This window comes from Saccoglossus kowalevskii, chromosome 2, assembly GCF_978046115.1.
Source record: "Saccoglossus kowalevskii chromosome 2, keSacKowa6.1, whole genome shotgun sequence".
In the NCBI taxonomy this organism is placed as follows: Eukaryota; Metazoa; Hemichordata; class Enteropneusta; family Harrimaniidae; genus Saccoglossus; species Saccoglossus kowalevskii.
This window is the reverse complement of record NC_140642.1, coordinates 40,699,058-40,717,339: the sequence shown is the minus strand read 5'-3', so window position 1 is coordinate 40,717,339 and position 18,282 is coordinate 40,699,058. Positions and strand designations below refer to the sequence as shown.

Here is an 18,282-nt window from a genome sequence, read left to right as displayed (position 1 = left end):
CTATTGCATAAATGTCATATCTGGAGTACTATTGCATAAATGTCATATCTGGAGTACTATTGCATAAATGTCATATCTGGAGTACTATTGCATTAATGTCTTCTCCATGCCACTGACATTTGCTCAATTTTATGTATTTTCTAAAACGTTTTTCTTAATTCTGCTCCAAATGGATGTGATTACTCATTAGCTACACACAAAATAAAAAAATTTTGGGGTATAATAATCAAAAGGTTAAATAATTTTTATATATTTTCTGCAGGATCGGAATTTATAACTTCTGCCTACTATTGCTCCCTGTGCAATGAATGTACTGGTAATCATCCATCAACCATGAACCATTTGAAAGCTGATAAACACAATTCACGTTACAAGGTTAGAGAATTTTTCTATACTTTTCTCAATGTGATTAAAATCTGATGTAGTGTACGGGCTTTAATTATTTTGGCTGTACCGGTAAACTTATTTTAATTTTATTTTTTATTACTTTTGTTATTAATGCCTTTTTATTTTATTATTTTAATTTGATTTTGATTTTTTTAAAATTCCGCCCTACATACATCTGATCCGACGCCTACGTAAGTCCCGTTCAAATCTCGTGTAAGTAACAGCCAATCACAGGCCCCCTTTTATACAGGCTGTCGGTTGCTTACTTTTCAGTGTAGCGATACTCTACGGGCAATCTTTCTGTACATTATATTTTGCCCACTTGAATAAACCATTAATAGAAAATTGCTAGTATATTTTTATTTACAAAAGAAATTCCACAGCATTTTACAATTTTTGTCATTACATTGAATATTTTGTTCACTTCCAACAAATGTGTACACTTCCTGATACATCTTCGCCAGCCAAGGTTCGTTTATTCAGTCATCGCTTCAATTTTACATCAAACACTGAGCATAATTATCTAGAATGGAAGCAAAAAAATAAGTAAATCGTAATGAATAGAACACTGTAAACAGCTATAGTAAACAATGCAAATTTTAAATTGTATAACGGTCACCGGCCCACGGCATCGACGCAGAAAATTGGAGCAAAAAAATATTTCCTGATCAATTGCGATGTGTTCCAAATAAAAAATATTTTATTCCAGTCCAAATCAGCTCAATTACTTTAATAAAGAGTTATTGTATAATGTACAAAATGTTGATACATTTTGATGAATATTTACAGCTACGGCTTCAATACCGTAGACTGTTTTGACCCGATCGTCAACAAAACATCACCCGTCTCCAGGGCAAGCGACTGGAAAAAAACACCGGTGTTCGGTCGAACCGGTGGAAACAAAATCGTCACTCCCAGAATAACTACGCAAAATAACGATCTAAACTCGAACCATTCGAGCCACAATATAAACATAAAAAAATGACTTTCGTTGCATTTGACAATGATAAACTTACCGAAAAGCCGTGTTCTTCTCGGTCCTAACGTCGGTATAATCCGCTATTTTATGTTTGAGTGTGTTTGCCACCTGACTCTGCCCAGTGACGTCATCATGTGCGCTATAGAAGAAGGTCTGTGATTCGTTGACTAAAATCGTCGACAGTGGGCCTCGTTGAAATCTCGTTACATAGGCATCAGCTCAGATGTATGTAGGGCGGAATTTTAAAAAAATCACAAAATCAAAATCAAAGTAAAATAATAAAATAAAAAGGCATTAATAACAAAAGTAATAAAACATAAAATTAAAATAAGTTTATAGCCAAAATAATTAAAGCCCGTACACTACATCAGATTTTAATCAGATTGTACTTTTCTGTACTTTTTGACAAACTTAATCACAAAGACATTTGATCTTATGACCATTTTTAGTCCCCGTTCAAACGCAGTCAGAAAACGGCGACTTATGTGTGTGACTTATGTGTGTGTGCATGCATGTATGCGTCCAGACCTATATCTTCAACATGCCTGAACCAATTACATTCAAACTTTACACATACATCATACATAATATTATACATATGCACATCAATTTGTTTCATGTTCTAATTCAAAATGGCCAAATGGTGGTCATTTCTGTGCTGATAAATCATCAAATATGGTTTATGGATGGATTTTTTTCAAACTTGGTACATACATACATTAGACATTATGGGTTCCTGATGCACGTCATTTTATTTTTCAGATCGAATTTAAAATGGCTGACTGGTGGCCATTTTGTTTTAATGAATGCACTTCTAAAGCAATTTCTCTGACATGCTTTGACTGATTATGTTCAAATTTTATATATTCATTATACACCATGTTATAGATATATACATGTATTCAAAATGGCTGATTTTGTTTTAATTAATGCTGTTCCAGAGCAATATCTCTCAATATGGACAAGTACTCATTTGACGATCAGATACAAGATGTCAATCATTTTAATGTTAAAAAATCATAATCATATTCCTTACATGTTTATATTCCAACTATATTACTATAAACAAAACTATATATCTTGAATTCGATATCTAGCGGCGACTGGGCCATGCATGACTTGTTTTTTTCACTTTGCATATATTCTTATTTGACAAAACTTGTGATGCTTATTAATTTATTTTTGAAATCAAGTTGACCTAACAAAATAGCAGACTTTGTATAATGACAACACATATTTGCTTGCGTGTGCGAATATTTTTTTTTTTTAAGATTCAATCAAGGTGGCATACTGGCAGCCGTTTTCTTCTCACTTTCTCTTTTTTTTTTTGGCATACAATGAGCAGTTATTATCAAAGTTGGTATGCAAACACTTCATCATTGTGTTCACTTGGTCATAACAATCATTAAATCCAAGCGCTCCCAGAGATGTTTTGTTTAAAACATTTCTTGAGTATTTTTTGTGACTTGCTCACTGACAGGGATTATTGATATGTTATTTATAATTTTGTTTTTTGAATTTCATGTTATATTGATGAATGTGTAGATTCACAATGTTATTTTTTTTTTAATAGCAATACATAGCAAATAATCCCTACTACAAACAGAAACGTGAATTGAAAAAGGAGATTTCGTCACTTACAAGGAAATTGATAGGAGAACCTAACAAGGATGTTAAAGGAGAAGAAAGCGACAATAAGTCGAAGAGTGATATGGATAAGAAAAGCGGCAGTCAGTCGAGGAGTGACGTAGATAGGAAAAGCGACAACCAGTCAAAGAGCAACATGGATATGAAAAGTGACAGCCAGTCAAAAAGTGACGTAGATAGGAAAAGCGACAACAAGTCAAAGAGTGACATGGATAAAACAAGTGACATTAACTTGGAAGAGAATCAAGAGCAAAATACTGAAATGACACAGGTTGAACTGCAAAAGAAAGAGAGAAGAAAGGAAGACCTTAAAAAACTGGAGGAGAAAATACGTAAACTACAAGAAGAAGAAGAAAAAGAAAAAAGAAAACAAAAAATTAAAAAGAGCCGAGAAGTATCTACTGAAAGAGAAAGAAAAAGAAAGTTACTGGAAATATCTAAAGAAGAGAAGAGAAAAAGATGGAAAGAGGAAGAGGAAGGAAAACCGGAAATAAGCCAACAAGATGTGGATGATGAGAATGCTAAAAAAGCTGCAGAGTTAGAAGAAAAGATACGTAAGCTTCAGCAAGAAGAACAAGAGGAAGAAAAAGAGAAAAGAAACCGACATGGTCGTGACAGAAGCAGGAGTAGAAAACGTGAGATAAGAAGAAAAGGTTTGGAGCAAATATCTAATGAATACGCTTCAATATCAGACTCGGGTAAGGCTGTGTTTCTGCTGTTAACTGATTCGTGTACCATTGACTTTTGTCCTGTAAAAAGCAGCACAAACCACCATGCTGTCATTCAATCTGACTGTTTTTTTCTTTATTCTCTCCGACCTCCAATAACCACTTTGTACCACGCCTTTTAAAGCATTTAGAATATTTCATTGGACTTGAATCTACTGTATGTATGTATGTATGTATGTATGTATGTATGTATGTATGTATGTATGGGGGGGGGACAGTTAACAAAATAATAGTAAATATAAAATTGGGAACAAGTTTCATTCATGTGGAATACTGTAAAATACTTTTTCATTTGGGATTTATCTTTGCTGACAGGGTGGTTCAGTGTAAGTAAAATCCAGTGAAAACCTTTTTCCCCTATATTTTACATTCAACTCATCAAAAATCAGTGAAAGTAAACTTCATACATACACCCAAAAAGTCTAATTCTAGCTACAATAAATTATTTTACAGTAATAAATAATTTTATTTTTATGCAATTTTAAAAGCAGGCACCAGACGCTTGCCTGAAAGCAGCATTGCTGACTGACTAGCAAATTTGCACTATGTGCGGTGGTAGTAATCATCACTTTGGAGTATTGTATGTTATTTTCTAAATTTATTACATAACATTATATACACATTTTTTTCTGTATTGTTTTTCAGGATGTGATGATGAAGACAATAAAGATATCATCAACAAAGTTGATGAAAGCGGCAACGATGATGGGCAAAACATAATAGATGAAAGTGGCAATGATGAAGAATACATCGAAGTTGATGAAACTGGCAATGATGAAGATGACAATGAAGTTGATAGCAGTGATGAAAGAGATAACAAAGTTGATAAAAATGGCACTGATGATAGAGACAGTAAGGTGGATGAAAGTGGCAATGATGGACGCAAGGCGAATGAAAGCGGCAGTGATGGAGAGAAGACAAATGAAAGCGGTAATGATGGAGACAAGGCGGATGAAAGTGGCAAAGATGGAGACAAGGCGGATGAAACTGGTAATGATGGAGACAAGGCGGATGAAAGTGGCAGTGATGGAGACAAGGCGGATGAAAGTTGCAATGATGGAGACAAGGTGGATGAAAATGGCAAAGTTGGAGACAAAAAGGTAGATGAAGATGGCAATGGTGATGATAACAAAGATGATACTACCAATGATGATGAAGTAGATAAAAGTGACAAAATTGATGAAGACAATAAGGTAGATGAAGATGGAAATGATGATGGAGCTAACGGTGACTATGCAGGTGACAATAGTGATGAAGACTGTAATGAGGAGGATTTTATGATGGATATCAGTATGTTTTTAGATGGTGATATGCAGATATTGGATGAAGCATAACACAAAAACATATCAGAAAATTATTTCATTCACAACACTGCCAGATTAAATATCCATTTCTATCCTGGTATAATTCTCATATAATGTGATGAGAATGCATAGAATATTGTTATAGATGTATTTAGCAAATTTTTCATGTTTCTGTTATCATCTTATCTTATGTTGGACAAAATAACACAAGGACTCAGGTCAAATTATGACTGGGATACAATGGTGATATTTTGCAGACAGTGTCTTTGATTTGAGTCAATTTGCATCATGATGAGTTTTAATAGCTCTTGTTTGCGTTTACCATGTTATTGTACTTACCAAAGACTGCCACATAGATGTAACCTATCTGCTGGTTTCAGTGTGTGAATTCACTGCCAATTATGCAGAACCTAAGAAGTAATGCCTCATCTTGATTTATCAAATGCATCTTCCTGAATTATTTTCTTGCATTTTGACAACAAATTTAAATAATTTGAAAACTTTTTAAGAATAAATTTCTTTACTGTTTTATTTAAATGATTTGGAACAACATTTCCTGGAAATCCGGCAATGAACATGGAAGTGAGTGTGCAAACTGTATGAAATTATTTTTTTTTAGTTGGAATATATTAATGCTGAAAACTACAAATTAAAACATATTTTCACCATATTAGCATAAGGTGGTAGTCACTGGATTTTATTTGTTGCTGATTTTACCTTTTAGTAAAACTAAAGTGAAAATATTCTCCAGAATATTAAGAATTATGTATTGGTATACAACATGTCTGTCTGTTACCTGATGTTTGTAATAAGTAAGTTAATTTGCTAATTATAAATGAATAGGCAGCTTTGTATTGTATTATAGATCTATGTTTTAAAAAATCAGGATTTTGTTTTTGATAAAAATAATGTGAAATGTATGCGTTTATTGCTGAAGTACTTTTGAAATGTTCATTGAACAAATAATTAGAAAAAGTCTTCTCATCAATTGTTATTAAGAATAGAGGACAATTTTTGAACATTTCTTGTATTTGTATTCAATCCCAGGTCAGACATTAAATGAAATAAACTCTGCATTTCATCTTTTGTGTATGTTTTGTTTTGAACATTTTCACCAGTTTATCCAGTTTAGTACTGTGAAATGCTTTATTTTAGCTGCAGTGTTCTCTGACAATGGGTTTAAGAGGGGGCAGTGTCCCTCTATAATTTATTTGCACCCCTCTTCATTTTGTAGCCCCCTCTATATATCTTGAGTGCCCTTTGTTTTTGTCTCGGAAGATGTCCAGACAATGTTATTGAGAAACCTCTTGTAAATTGATAAAACAAAGAAGAGACAGGTAATGGCATAGATGACAACTAAGACAATGAATTTGATGTCCAGGGAAAAACAACGAGCTGAATAAATAAACAAATGAAAACAATGGCTAGATATGTGAAGTGATTGTCACATGCACTGCTTTAATCATGCCATGGGAGAATCAAAACAAGTTCCTTCATCAATCTTGAATTAGCTCAGATACTTTAGAACTGAAGAAGCAACAACAATTTATTGGTCCAATTGCTTGTTAATTGCCATTTAGTGATGAAAATTAAAACAAAACATCAGTAGACCATAGACATACTAATTATAACACTGAGCTGGAATTGATTTTTGCTGAAAAGACATTTTGCCAGTTTTGTGGGAAGTTTATTTTCACCGATTTTTGAAGAGTGTGAATGAAAAGCATAGGAAAAGTAAAATATTTTCACTGGAATAGCAAAAATAAATTCCAAATAAAAAATTAAGTGCTTAACAGTAATAGGGAGGAGGTAATGCATAGGCTAAACTGTCGGTACAGCGACATGCAATGAAGCTTCCATTGAAATCTTGCATGAAATTTTCATCGATCTCTAATCTAGAATGCTTATACCTTATGCTTGTATTCGATTTTGTATTCACCTCTTCCGCAGTTTTCTTTTTTCTCGTACTTTGGCTTGTATATTCCATTCATGCTGCATCTCCTCTTTGAATTTACTAAGTATTGTGTGCAAATATGATGGTTACAATTTTGGGAAGTATTTCAACCTATGGGATGGTGACTGAGAATTAGCCAGTCAATGAGATTAATTTAATTTCTACTAATTAAAAACTTCTTTAAATCATAATGGCCAATCTGCTTGCATTTCTCTTTTTGCCAATCATGTACAGGGCCATTCCCATTTTAACCGGTCCTGTGCAAGGCCAGTATTACCGGTACATACTGCCAAAATATATGGAATCAAAACTTGTGTATTTAGGATACAAAACGTCTCGTCGGGAGTTCTATCAATAAAATCATCTGGTTCAGTTCATATGTAGTCTGATTCATCCATTCCTAAACTTGAACCTACTCTGTTCAACAATTCATGTATATATCGGAAACTTATTGGTATGTATTAGGGGTTGACCATTATAACCACAGTCCATGTACCATATGATAGAGATTCTGTGGTCCACTTTGACATGGTATCAGTTTATTTTTAGTGTTCGGGTGGCTACACAACTATCAACAGAATTCATCCTGTTTCGTATGCCTATCTGAAATACAGAGTGACGGCAAAGAAAACCTAAGACTGGTCCAGCTGTGGACTTTTTATAATTCTTTTAAATCTTCGCCTGACGCGTCAATGACTAGGTATTTTGCAAATTCGTTCTTAAAGTAATTACCATGTATGACAAAATGTAATTGTCACCTACAGTCCTGTAGGTTGGCCTCCTGTCGCTGATCATTCGACCCTCACAATTGTAAAAGTTGTGGGGCCCGAATGATCAGTGGAAGCACAGAGTGACTGTGGTGGAAGGAGGCCAACCTACAGGTCTGTACTCGGGGCTACCGTTGGCCAGTCTTTAGAAACGTCCGCAACCGTATTGTCGATCTCGAATGACGTCACAACTGAGGGAATCCCTTTACGTCACGTGGCCAAACGCCATTTTGACATGTGTTTGACAGTTGTGTGTCGACGTCGTGTTCTGATATTACTAAACCTGCTGTAGAGCTACCTTCAACAGAAATTATATTTATGGATATTGGAGATGCTATTGACGAGTTTAGAGTGTTGCTAGGCAAAATAAAATTGGATAGAAAAAGAGCATTCCTGGACAAATTGCAAGGTATGTACAAACTACGTGTCGGGCAGCTGCAGCTATAGTTCTGTGGCTTTTTAGGTTACCTTTTATTGCAGGTATGGTAATTTCACAGTCACGTGTGAAGTACTGATTGTTGGTTATATGTTCATTTCAGAAATGTACATGCTATATACTGTATAAACAGAGCATGCACGAAAAATTGAATAATTTATTATTTTGTTTTCAACTGTCATGCTTTCTACAATCGATTGGTCCAAAAACTATTTTGTCACTTATCCCGGTGGGATGTTCCATAAATTGTCGAATATCCCACTGAAATCAGTACGCAACTATTACATTTCTAACAGTTTTTCGGCATTGATACACTGGGTTTTATGAAAGCGTGAACTTGTTTTATGGACATTTATAAATATTTATGAAACATTTATCCCGAAAGATGTTCGCATTTCATTCATGATTCAAATATAGATGTTTTCATTGGCTGTAAAAACAATTTGGTAACGCCCATTACCCATGCATTTTTGCAGGGTTTTACCAATCACTGACAGATCTAATGCGAGGAATGCGAAAATTTGAAATCACGTTTGCAGGTACAAACAAAAATTGTATGGGACGTTAACTTACCACAATGGATTTGAGTTATATACAGGCAGAATTCACTATAAAGGCGATTTGGTTTTTAAAATTATGCTAATTTATTTGCAATTTGTCATTTCCTGTGCTCATGAATATTCATTAATTTGTGGGTCAACACATTCTAAAAGGGGCAATATATTATGTTTGGGGCAAGAGTTAGAAAGGGTGAATTAGCAATTCTATACAAAAGGGACCCATTTGGAAAGCAGCAATGATCCACGTGTCTGTTGGTGTGCATGTGACTTGCAGCAATTAACTCTGTTTGTACTTCAACGACTTTGACTGGCTTCCATTGGAAGCAATCTCTGAGTCTCCAGTGCACTGTCTTGTCCCCTGTACCACGAGGGTCTTCATATAAATGATAGGATTTAGGTTCTATTTAAAATCTCGCAAACCAGAGAATTTGAACCTGTGATCACTCGCATTGCTGACAGTGTATAAATCCACTGAACCATGTGGGTAGTCACAGAAATAAATAATTTGTAATACTTATCTTTATTGCAAGTTAGTGTTTGTGAGAAATGACAGACAAGGATAGGTTTTTGAACCTTAGCCCTCCTGATCACTAAACAGACAAGTTAACCACAAGACCATGATGGACTGACTGCTCATCTTTGCATTTGATAAGATTATATAGTGTGTACCGTATATATATATAAAGATATACTACATATTTACATTATTGAGTCACAATTAGCAATAATATTGTCGATTTGTTTTTTTCTATTTCTAAACTATATTGATGCCATAACTCATTAGTGTACATCTTGAGTCTCAACCAATTTGGTGTTTGCCATTTGCGTTGACCATACCTGAACCAACCCTAACCTTAATGCCAAGACACGTTTCTGTTAATAATTGTAGCTCAATTACTGTTGTGTGCACTGTCTGCTGGTAAGTTAGAATGATGTCAAATGATTAAACAAGTGACGTTTAATTAATTTTCACCATTAAAACTTGTTAAATTTAGAGAATAAATATGTTGACAAATATTTGCCATGTATTTGCGACGTTCCTTGTTTACTTTTTATGGTTTGATATGTTTCAGTTTATTTGATTTACATTTTTCATGGTAGCTCTGAGCGGGACTCAAACCCACTGCTATTTCAAGCTAATTTTTGTTTTATCTCGGCGGCACGCTTGTGTACCACGCCACGACGTTGTTCGTTGAGTGGTGTTCATTTTGCTTACTTCAATGTCCTGATTAGTTGAATGAGAAAGCCAAAACATTTTGGTTCCGGTGAGTATTTATCTAGTAGGATTCGAACCCTTGACGTTTGTATGACGTGGTTTTTCATTTTCCCCATGTTTGCCATGCCGCAATATGCGATCACTTCCCTGTTTTATTGTGATTTTGTGAGTGTTTAATGATTACTTCCTCGCCCGTTATGCCATGACCCATTTTCAACCACATGGCCATGTTGCAACGACTGACTATATGATTGTTCTGTTCAACTGTTAAGCTAGGATTTATTACCATTATTATCATTATATTGTCACGTGATTTGTTTTACCTTATATGTAATGTCTTAAGTATCTTTATTGTAATTTGTATATACCAATTCATATATACCGAGGAAACAACCCTGACCCCCTTGGTGCCTTGACTTTTTAAACATTTACAATTCTAATAATGTAGATATTTTTACTAGTTCACCATTTGATAAGAGGTTTGTTTCAAACTCTTAATATTAACACTGAGACACTTATAAAAATTATAGTATTGTTTTTGTTTTGTACACATGCTGTAATTTGGGTAACCTGCACGTGTCTCTTGAAAAAGTAATCACAGAAAATAATCATTCAGCATGGATAAAATGAAAAGATCAGTAGTGTTTTCTTTCAGAAATATATTGTGATGATTCTGATGAGGAAAGTAATGAAGACGTTATTGTACAAAGTATCGCAGAATCACTGCGAGCCAAATTACCGCTAAGTGCACAGGTGGACAGTGAATGTATTATGTACCCAACTGTTGGTCATGTAAGTCGATACAGTCACTATTAACAGTATAAATCATCCGTTGATGTCATCATGTATCTCGCAGTGTTATAATGGGTATTGTATTAAAAAAACTATTAGGATAATATTATTTCTTTATATTGTCAGAATGGAGACTGTGAGACTGGCACAACTCTACATGTTGATAAATTCCTATATGATGACGATGCTGTAGAAACGCTATGTGATGAAGGCACCCTACATCGCTACTTTTGTCAGGACTGTGGATCCCATAATGTACACAGTCTCAGTAAGTCTACTTTTGTCAGGACTGTGGATCCCATAATGTACACAGTCTCAGTAAGTCTACTTTTGTCAGGACTGTGGATCCCATAATGTACACAGTCTCAGTAAGTCTACTTTTGTCAGGACTGTGGATCCCATAATATACACAGTCTCAGTAAGTCTACTTTTGTCAGGACTGTGGATGCCATAATGTACACAGTCTCAGTAAGTCTATATAGTTAACTCATACACATATATGTTGGGATAAATTCAAGTAGCACAACAATGTTGATTTTGTTTCACAATCAATTTCATTTCACATTCAGTCATCAGATAAAATGTAAAATTGTGTTTTTCTTCAGCTTTTATCTCTCACTCGTGTTCCATCGCTCAGTTAAAATACATCTTTAAACATGTGTTACCATCCCTACGAGAGAAGTTAGTGGTGGATATTGGTTCTCGACTTGGAGCTGTGTTGTATGGTGTAAGTGTTAAAATCCTGGCATGATAAGTACATCATTAACAGTGTGTAAAGTATTATGTTGGTATTTGTACAGATAGTTGTAATATGTTGTGTATCATTATGTAGTTTGGTGTATATTTCTGTGATACTGAGGGAAAAATGAAAGCATGCATTTACAAGATGACTAACATCCACAATGTTTACATGCTCTAGGTCTTACATCCACAATGCGCCATTCCAGTTTATATCTGCACCCCCCAGTTGATGAGCTTGTGTGTTTACTTCATACAGGGTATAATTTCCATGGGTGTATAAGTCATACAAAGTTGTATTTCCAAATCACCATTCACCATACAGTAATGGAAATCCAAAACTATAGTTCCTAGTTATGGTGTTGATGAGTTCCTTTGTGACACCATACAGAGTATTAAGATTTCCAAATATAAGTCTCATCATATGCTAATTTACCAAGTTCAAAATTTTATATATTGGATAATGGAAATCCAAACTAGTCCTGATTCACGGTGTTGATGAGCTCATTCGTGCCACCATCCTTATCTAATTTCAGTAATAACTATTTCATACTGGCCCAATTTTTTTACCATATACAGTCAGAATTCCAAGTTTTTTTAGTCATACTGTTGGAAATCCAACCTCATCAACCGGTATGTGGCGAGATAAACTAGGCCATATTATATTTTAGAAGCCATAACTGCCTGGATTTCCAGGATTTTTTTTCCCATACTCGTCTGGATTTCCAGATTCTGTTTCTCCATATACAGTTGGAATTCCGGGGTATTTTCCCCATCATACAGTGCTGGAAATCCGACCACATCAACAGGGTGAAGATATAAACTGGAATGGCCCAATGTTACTAATATCTAGGGCCAACACCCACAATGTTTACTCATCTTTAGGGCTAACACCCACAATGTTTACCCATCTCTTAGGGCTAACACCCACAATGTTTACCTATCTCTTAGGGCTAACACCCACAATGTTTACCCATCTCTTAGGGCTAACACCCACAATGTTTACCTATCTCTTAGGGCTAACACCCACAATGTTTACCTATCTCTTAGGGCTAACACCCACAATGTTTACCCATCTCTTAGGGCTAACACCCACAATGTTTACCCATCTCTTAGGGCTAACACCCACAATGTAAAGAGGGACGGCCGCGTTCCATGGGCATTCTCGCCAGCTTAATCTGAGACGATCCATCACGTCCTGAGGGCAGAGTTGCTTGAGTGCATTATTGTGTGCGCCCAGGACTCTGAGACCTCGGAGGCAGAACGCACCAGCTTCCTAGACCAGGCGACCAGGTAGTGGCTCCTCACCCTCTTTGGGCGGTCGTCCACCCCGACAGCGGGGGAAGCATGTTTGATGCTTACCTCTGTGACCGGGGGGATAGGCATGTGTTCAGCCAGTGACCAGGTCACAACTTAGTGACTACCGCAGGCCTTGGGGAAACTCACCTCATGAGAGAATAGAGCACCCACACCTCGCAACTGCCGAACCCATGGCCACATACATGTATCCCTGTTGTACACAGATTGCGTCGGTGTAGTACAGTTTGGAGATTCTATCTCTCCATCATTGGCAGAATCGCTGATTAATGCCTACAGTTCAAAATAGTCATTTTGACTGACCGGAGTGGGTATGAAAAATGTGAATAAGCGGGTTAAAGAACTCTCTGCCTTATTTTTACTCATCTCTTATGGCTAACACCTACAATGTTTACTCATCTCTTATCGCTAACACCCACAATGTTTACTCATCTCTTATGGCTAACACCCACAATGTTTACTCATCTTTAAGGCTAACACCCACAATGTTTACAAATCTTCTAAGGCTAACCCACAATGTTTACTCATCTCTATATGGGAACACCAACAGTGTTTTCTCATCTCTTATCGCTAACACCCACAATGTTTACTCATCTCTTCTGGCTAACACCCACAATGTTTACTCATCTTTAAGGCTAACACCCACAATGTTTACAAATCTTCTAAGGCTAACCCACAATGTTCACAAATCTTCTAAGGCTAACCCACAATGTTCACAAATCTTCTAAGGCTAACCCACAATGTTTACTCATCTCTATATGGGAACACCAACAGTGTTTTCTCATCTCTTATCGCTAACACCACAATGTTTACTCATCTCTTATTGCTAACATCCACAATGTTTACTCGTCTCTTATCACTAACACCCACAATGTTTACATATCCCATAGGGCTAACACCCACAATGTTTACTCATCTCTTATCGCTAACACCACAATGTTTACTCATCTCTTATCGCTAACACCAACAATGGTTACCCATCTCTTATCGCTAACACCCACAATGTTTACTCATCTATAAGGCTAACACCCACAATGTTTACTCATCTTTAGGGGTATTTTTACAGTGATGCTTCCAAACTGATAGGCATAGAAATTAATTCAGATCTATGCAAATTACAACAAGAAATGATTGCAACATATCAGATGCAGTCAAGGATTCAGGTAAACATTCATATATATGTTTTATCATTTAGTCTATACTTCTGTACATGTTTCTACTCTATATACACTGTGTGTACATCACTATACTTTTTGTGATTCATCTTTCATAGTGTTAGGTTTTGAGGTTTAGTAAATGTTTCTTCATTTTAATACAGATCATTTGTGCAGATGTCGTTACACAACACACACTACTGCAACAAGGTGCGTGTAATTATGCATATTTAATTGATAACAGATAAGATTTAATAATTTTTGACTGACACATACATATTACACATTCAACAAAAACATATTGTTACATTTGATGTCATCTGATATGAATACCAGGTTGTAGACATTACCTAATAAATTATCTGGTGGTATGTTTTATAATTCATCAGTATGTTATGGACAGCATGCAATATATACAGTTTTTAATGTCACACACACACACATGTTGCAATTAACTTTTATAATATTATGTCATATATACAACAGTTATCATCCTAGTACATCACAATTTGTTATCATATAAACCAGTTACTATGAGTTTGTGACTGTATTCTCTTTTTTACTCTTAAACTATCACCTAAATAAAAAACTATAACACTCAAAAAAATTTATAGAGATACCGGTAAGAGTAAGTATAGTTACTATAGTTAAGTGTTAATTTTATTCAAGTAGCTTTATGCAATATTGATTTTGCTGACTTTGCTGGTTATTTTTAAATTTTTCAGCCAATGTCATTATTTTGAACAATGTGTTTGAGTTCTTTGCCTCAACAGAAGTCCAAAATAAGTAAGTATAACCCACAAAAGTGAGTGAGTTAGTGAGTGAGCTGAGTGATTAAAATTGTTAGGCAACATTTAACACAGAGGGCGCTGTTTTTGTATCAGTATGTCATTGTTGAAGAGCAGTAGCATGTACTTTTCATTCTTATATCAATATGTCACTCTCACTAGTATTAGTTCACTACAGGACAATGCTGTGTTATTGACAAAACTTAGTTAAAGAGAAACTTGGTAAAAAATCAAATCGTAAAGTTTAATGGCGTTTGCATTCCACCTTTTATCAACTAAATTAGTCATTTAGTGTCATTTACTCATTTTAATAATCCCATCATGCATTGCTGCTAAACTCAACTAACCTGCAGTAATATTAGTAAAATATTCATCATATAAATTTGAAAGAAATTAGGAACATAATGGCTAATCAGGAAACAATAATAGGAATAATTTCTGATTAACCAGTTGTCTTCTCTTTATTGCAGAATTTGGAGATTTCTTTATGAGACTGTGAGACAGTCTGGTTGTCTGCTGTTGACAGTACCAAGTCTTGAGCAGTCCCTACTTCATCTTCAGGTAACACTATATGTTCTTTCTGTTTTTATAAATAATTTTAGATCTCCTGCCAGTAGACTTGCATTGTTTGTAAGTTTTGATTTGAATGAAGTCTTCGTCTGCCTGTAATCATATTTCAGAACTCTGTGTGCCGAATCGTTTCATGTATCTGGGACATATGCACATGTTGTGGTTCAGTGATTCAATTTTTAGATGGTCATCTGGCTTCTTACATTATAGAGATTTGGGCCAATGAAATTACAAATGAAAACAATTACTTGGAGCAAGCATGCAACCACTTTTACCGGTTTATTTTAGGTGTTAGTAAAGTAACACCATTGATTGGCATAAGAGGCGAAATTGGTAGAATTCCTATAAGGATTAAGGCAACTTTATCGCTAATTAAATATTGGCACAGATTGTCATTGTTACCTGAAAATCATATTCTAAAAAGTGCACTAAAAGAAACAGTGTCCTCAAACTCAAGCTGGATAAAACATGTTAAAACAATTCTTGGACATACTGACTTATCTAAAGTAAATAAAATATATAAAGTGGGAAACATCGCTGAATTAACAAAATTGTTGGAAGAAAAATTAAAAAATAAATATATACAAACATGGTATCAGCAACTTAGTCATGTCCCAAAAAACGGAAAATCAGGAAACAAACTAAGAACGTATAATTTGTTTAAAATGGAATATGAATTTGAAGGATATTCAACAGAAATTCAGGACTTCAATTTGAGAAGAATGGTTACCAAGTTTAGACTTAGTGACCATAATTTGGAAATTGAATTGGGCAGGAGAACATTTCCAAGAATGGAGGCAAATTACAGACTGTGTAAAAAATGAAACACAGGTACTGTAGAAGATGAAAAACATTTCATCCTTGACTGTTGCTTCTTCACTCAAGAAAGAAATACCCCCTTAGAAGATTGTAAATTAGAAATGTGCAGTACAACTAACCGAAATTTAATATTCACTTGCATAATAAATAGTAGTACTGCACTTGCAAAATACTTAAAAAATACAATTTATAAAACCTAATTGTAATACGTATTTTATATATACCCTTTGATTTGTTTGTAATTTTGAAACTTTTGTTGTTTTTGTTTATTTGTGTTTGTTGTTTCTGATCTGTATCCTTACCATACAGCACCCACTGATGGTGCAGTTGTGTAATAAAGTTATTATTATTATACATGTTAGGATACATGTCCATAACAATTTGTTTTACAATCTCATCAAAAATGGCCGACTGGTGCTCATTTGCTTTGTGGCCATACCACTACATATGTGTTTGATAATTCTAAGTTAAAAGGGAGCCTTGTATGGCTTCCTTGGGGCCTAAATTACTATCAGACAGGTCACAGTTGAAGACTGTGGCCACATGTGATCTCTGGTCAATCAGAATTTTATGCTTGCCAAAGGATCTGCTCCCCAGGGTAAGGGGGCACATGGCCATGGCATGAGGGTGCTGTGTGTCAGACAAAACCACCCATCCAAAATCTCACCCATTGTAATTTGAAAGGGTAAACTCCATTTGACAATGAGCTGGTTAACATCGTGATTATTAAGTCCTTCTTTAATGATCAGTTTATCTTGAGAAAATCCTGTTATAATAACAACCAAGTAATAATTGTTTGTAACAACTTGAACACAATTAAGTTATTCACTTATGAAATAGTGTAACCAGATTACACTGTGATCATTTGCTTCTAAACCAGTGCATTAATGTTGGTTTTTATTAGAAACTTAAAACTTTTTTTTTTATCACATGTCGGCATTTTTCCTACTGCAAAAATATCAACTGTTTGTGATGCCCATTTAAGAACTAATTGGATGTTTTTTTTTCATGATTGTAACTTGGTTCATTTTTTAATATCATTTGTATGTCTAAATAGTGACTATTTTATATAAAATGAAAATATTACTTCACACATACATGGAACAATTTTGTCTCATAGTTTAAAATAACAACTATATGTTCTAGAGTACTCCTATCTGTGTGAGGTGAATGTTTTATACAAGCATACCTCAGGTGTACATGACATGCAATCAAAGTTGATACATAAGATGTAGATTTGTTTTATGAATGTGTAACTATGGTAACCAATCATCAGTAGCTTAAGGGTTGTGGCATTGGACCTCAAATAATTGAATGCAGGAAAAAAGGGGTAAAGGAGTGTGGAATTATGGTGACTTATGGTGATACCAATCCTGCAGCAGTTCATATGAATTTTGATTTGGCCATGTTAAGTAATTGTTGTCATGGTTACCCAATTACCATTATAACTGAAATTGGTGGTAATAATTTATTTTTACCTTTCAGACTGATATAGATGTGAACACCTGGGTGAAACCAGTACTACTTGATTATGCTATGGCATCAGTTGCTATGGAGATGAGTGAAGAAAGTCAAGATGAGCTGAAACAAATTTTCCTGTATGAGGTTCTATGATAGTTTACGGAGAAATTGGAGACATTCATTATACTGAACAAAACTGTTAATATTTCACCAGTAACATTCTGATTTATGCAATGTAAATAGTGATATAAAAACAATTTATTTTCCATGATTTCATTGTTTGTCATTTAGCTGAACACGCCATATTTTTCTCACCATTTTTAGAACAATTACTGCATTTAGAACAAACAATGCATTTTGGGTACCCCATCATTTTAAAAATATATGATTTTTTTTTCACCCTATAATTTAAAATATGGCTATGATATAATTTATGATACTGTAAATATGGGAACAACATCCACTAAAATATAACCATTAATTTCTTGAAAATTAGCCTGGTGACGCCCTAACTTTTTTGAGTCAATATCGTTGCCATGGAGTACAATTCATTGCAGAATTAATAAGTTCTGAGTTTTTCATTTATGAGTACCGGTAGTCTTCTACTTTCAACCTCCTTAGATTCAGATTAAAAATACTTGTATACCTCTCATAGAAGTGGAGTA

At 34.8% G+C, this 18,282-nt stretch overlaps 2 protein-coding genes and 1 long non-coding RNA gene across 3 annotated transcripts in view; 2 read left to right on the top strand and 1 right to left on the bottom strand.

The window, feature by feature from the left end:
* The window catches only part of LOC102806461 (uncharacterized), a 36,565-nt gene extending 30,434 nt beyond the window's left edge, over positions 1-6,131 (top strand). The window contains exons 7-9 of the mRNA XM_085495574.1: positions 263-375; positions 2,940-3,711; positions 4,387-6,131. Of these exons, the coding sequence (XP_085351700.1) occupies positions 263-375; positions 2,940-3,711; positions 4,387-5,075 (1,574 nt within the window). The 3' untranslated portion in view covers positions 5,076-6,131. The remainder of the gene's footprint in view (positions 1-262; positions 376-2,939; positions 3,712-4,386) is intronic.
* Positions 733-1,549, bottom strand: LOC146749014 (uncharacterized). Its single transcript, XR_014931457.1, has 2 exons — positions 1,404-1,549; positions 733-910 (listed from the first exon to the last, which is right to left on the bottom strand). It is a non-coding gene; the product is annotated as an uncharacterized LOC146749014 (long non-coding RNA).
* Positions 6,132-7,975: 1,844 nt separating the features above from the next.
* On the top strand, positions 7,976-17,888 carry LOC100370323 (uncharacterized). Its single transcript, XM_002739895.4, has 9 exons — positions 7,976-8,175; positions 10,634-10,770; positions 10,897-11,038; positions 11,376-11,497; positions 13,878-13,988; positions 14,144-14,189; positions 14,705-14,765; positions 15,238-15,328; positions 17,642-17,888. The coding sequence occupies exons 1-9, from the start codon at positions 8,085-8,087 to the stop codon at positions 17,768-17,770; spliced, it is 930 nt and encodes a 309-aa protein (XP_002739941.2). The 5' UTR covers positions 7,976-8,084; the 3' UTR covers positions 17,771-17,888.
* Positions 17,889-18,282: the final 394 nt, after the last annotated feature.

Bases quoted from the DNA above. Each gene is read 5' to 3' on its own strand.
- LOC100370323 (XM_002739895.4), top strand. From the start codon at position 8,085: ATGGATATTGGAGATGCTATTGACGAGTTTAGAGTGTTGCTAGGCAAA. The intron at 8,176-10,633 runs GTATGTACAAAC...GTTTTCTTTCAG, and splicing joins ATTCCTGGACAAATTGCAAG to AAATATATTGTGATGATTCT. The intron at 11,498-13,877 runs GTAAGTGTTAAA...ACTCATCTTTAG, and splicing joins TTGGAGCTGTGTTGTATGGT to GGGTATTTTTACAGTGATGC.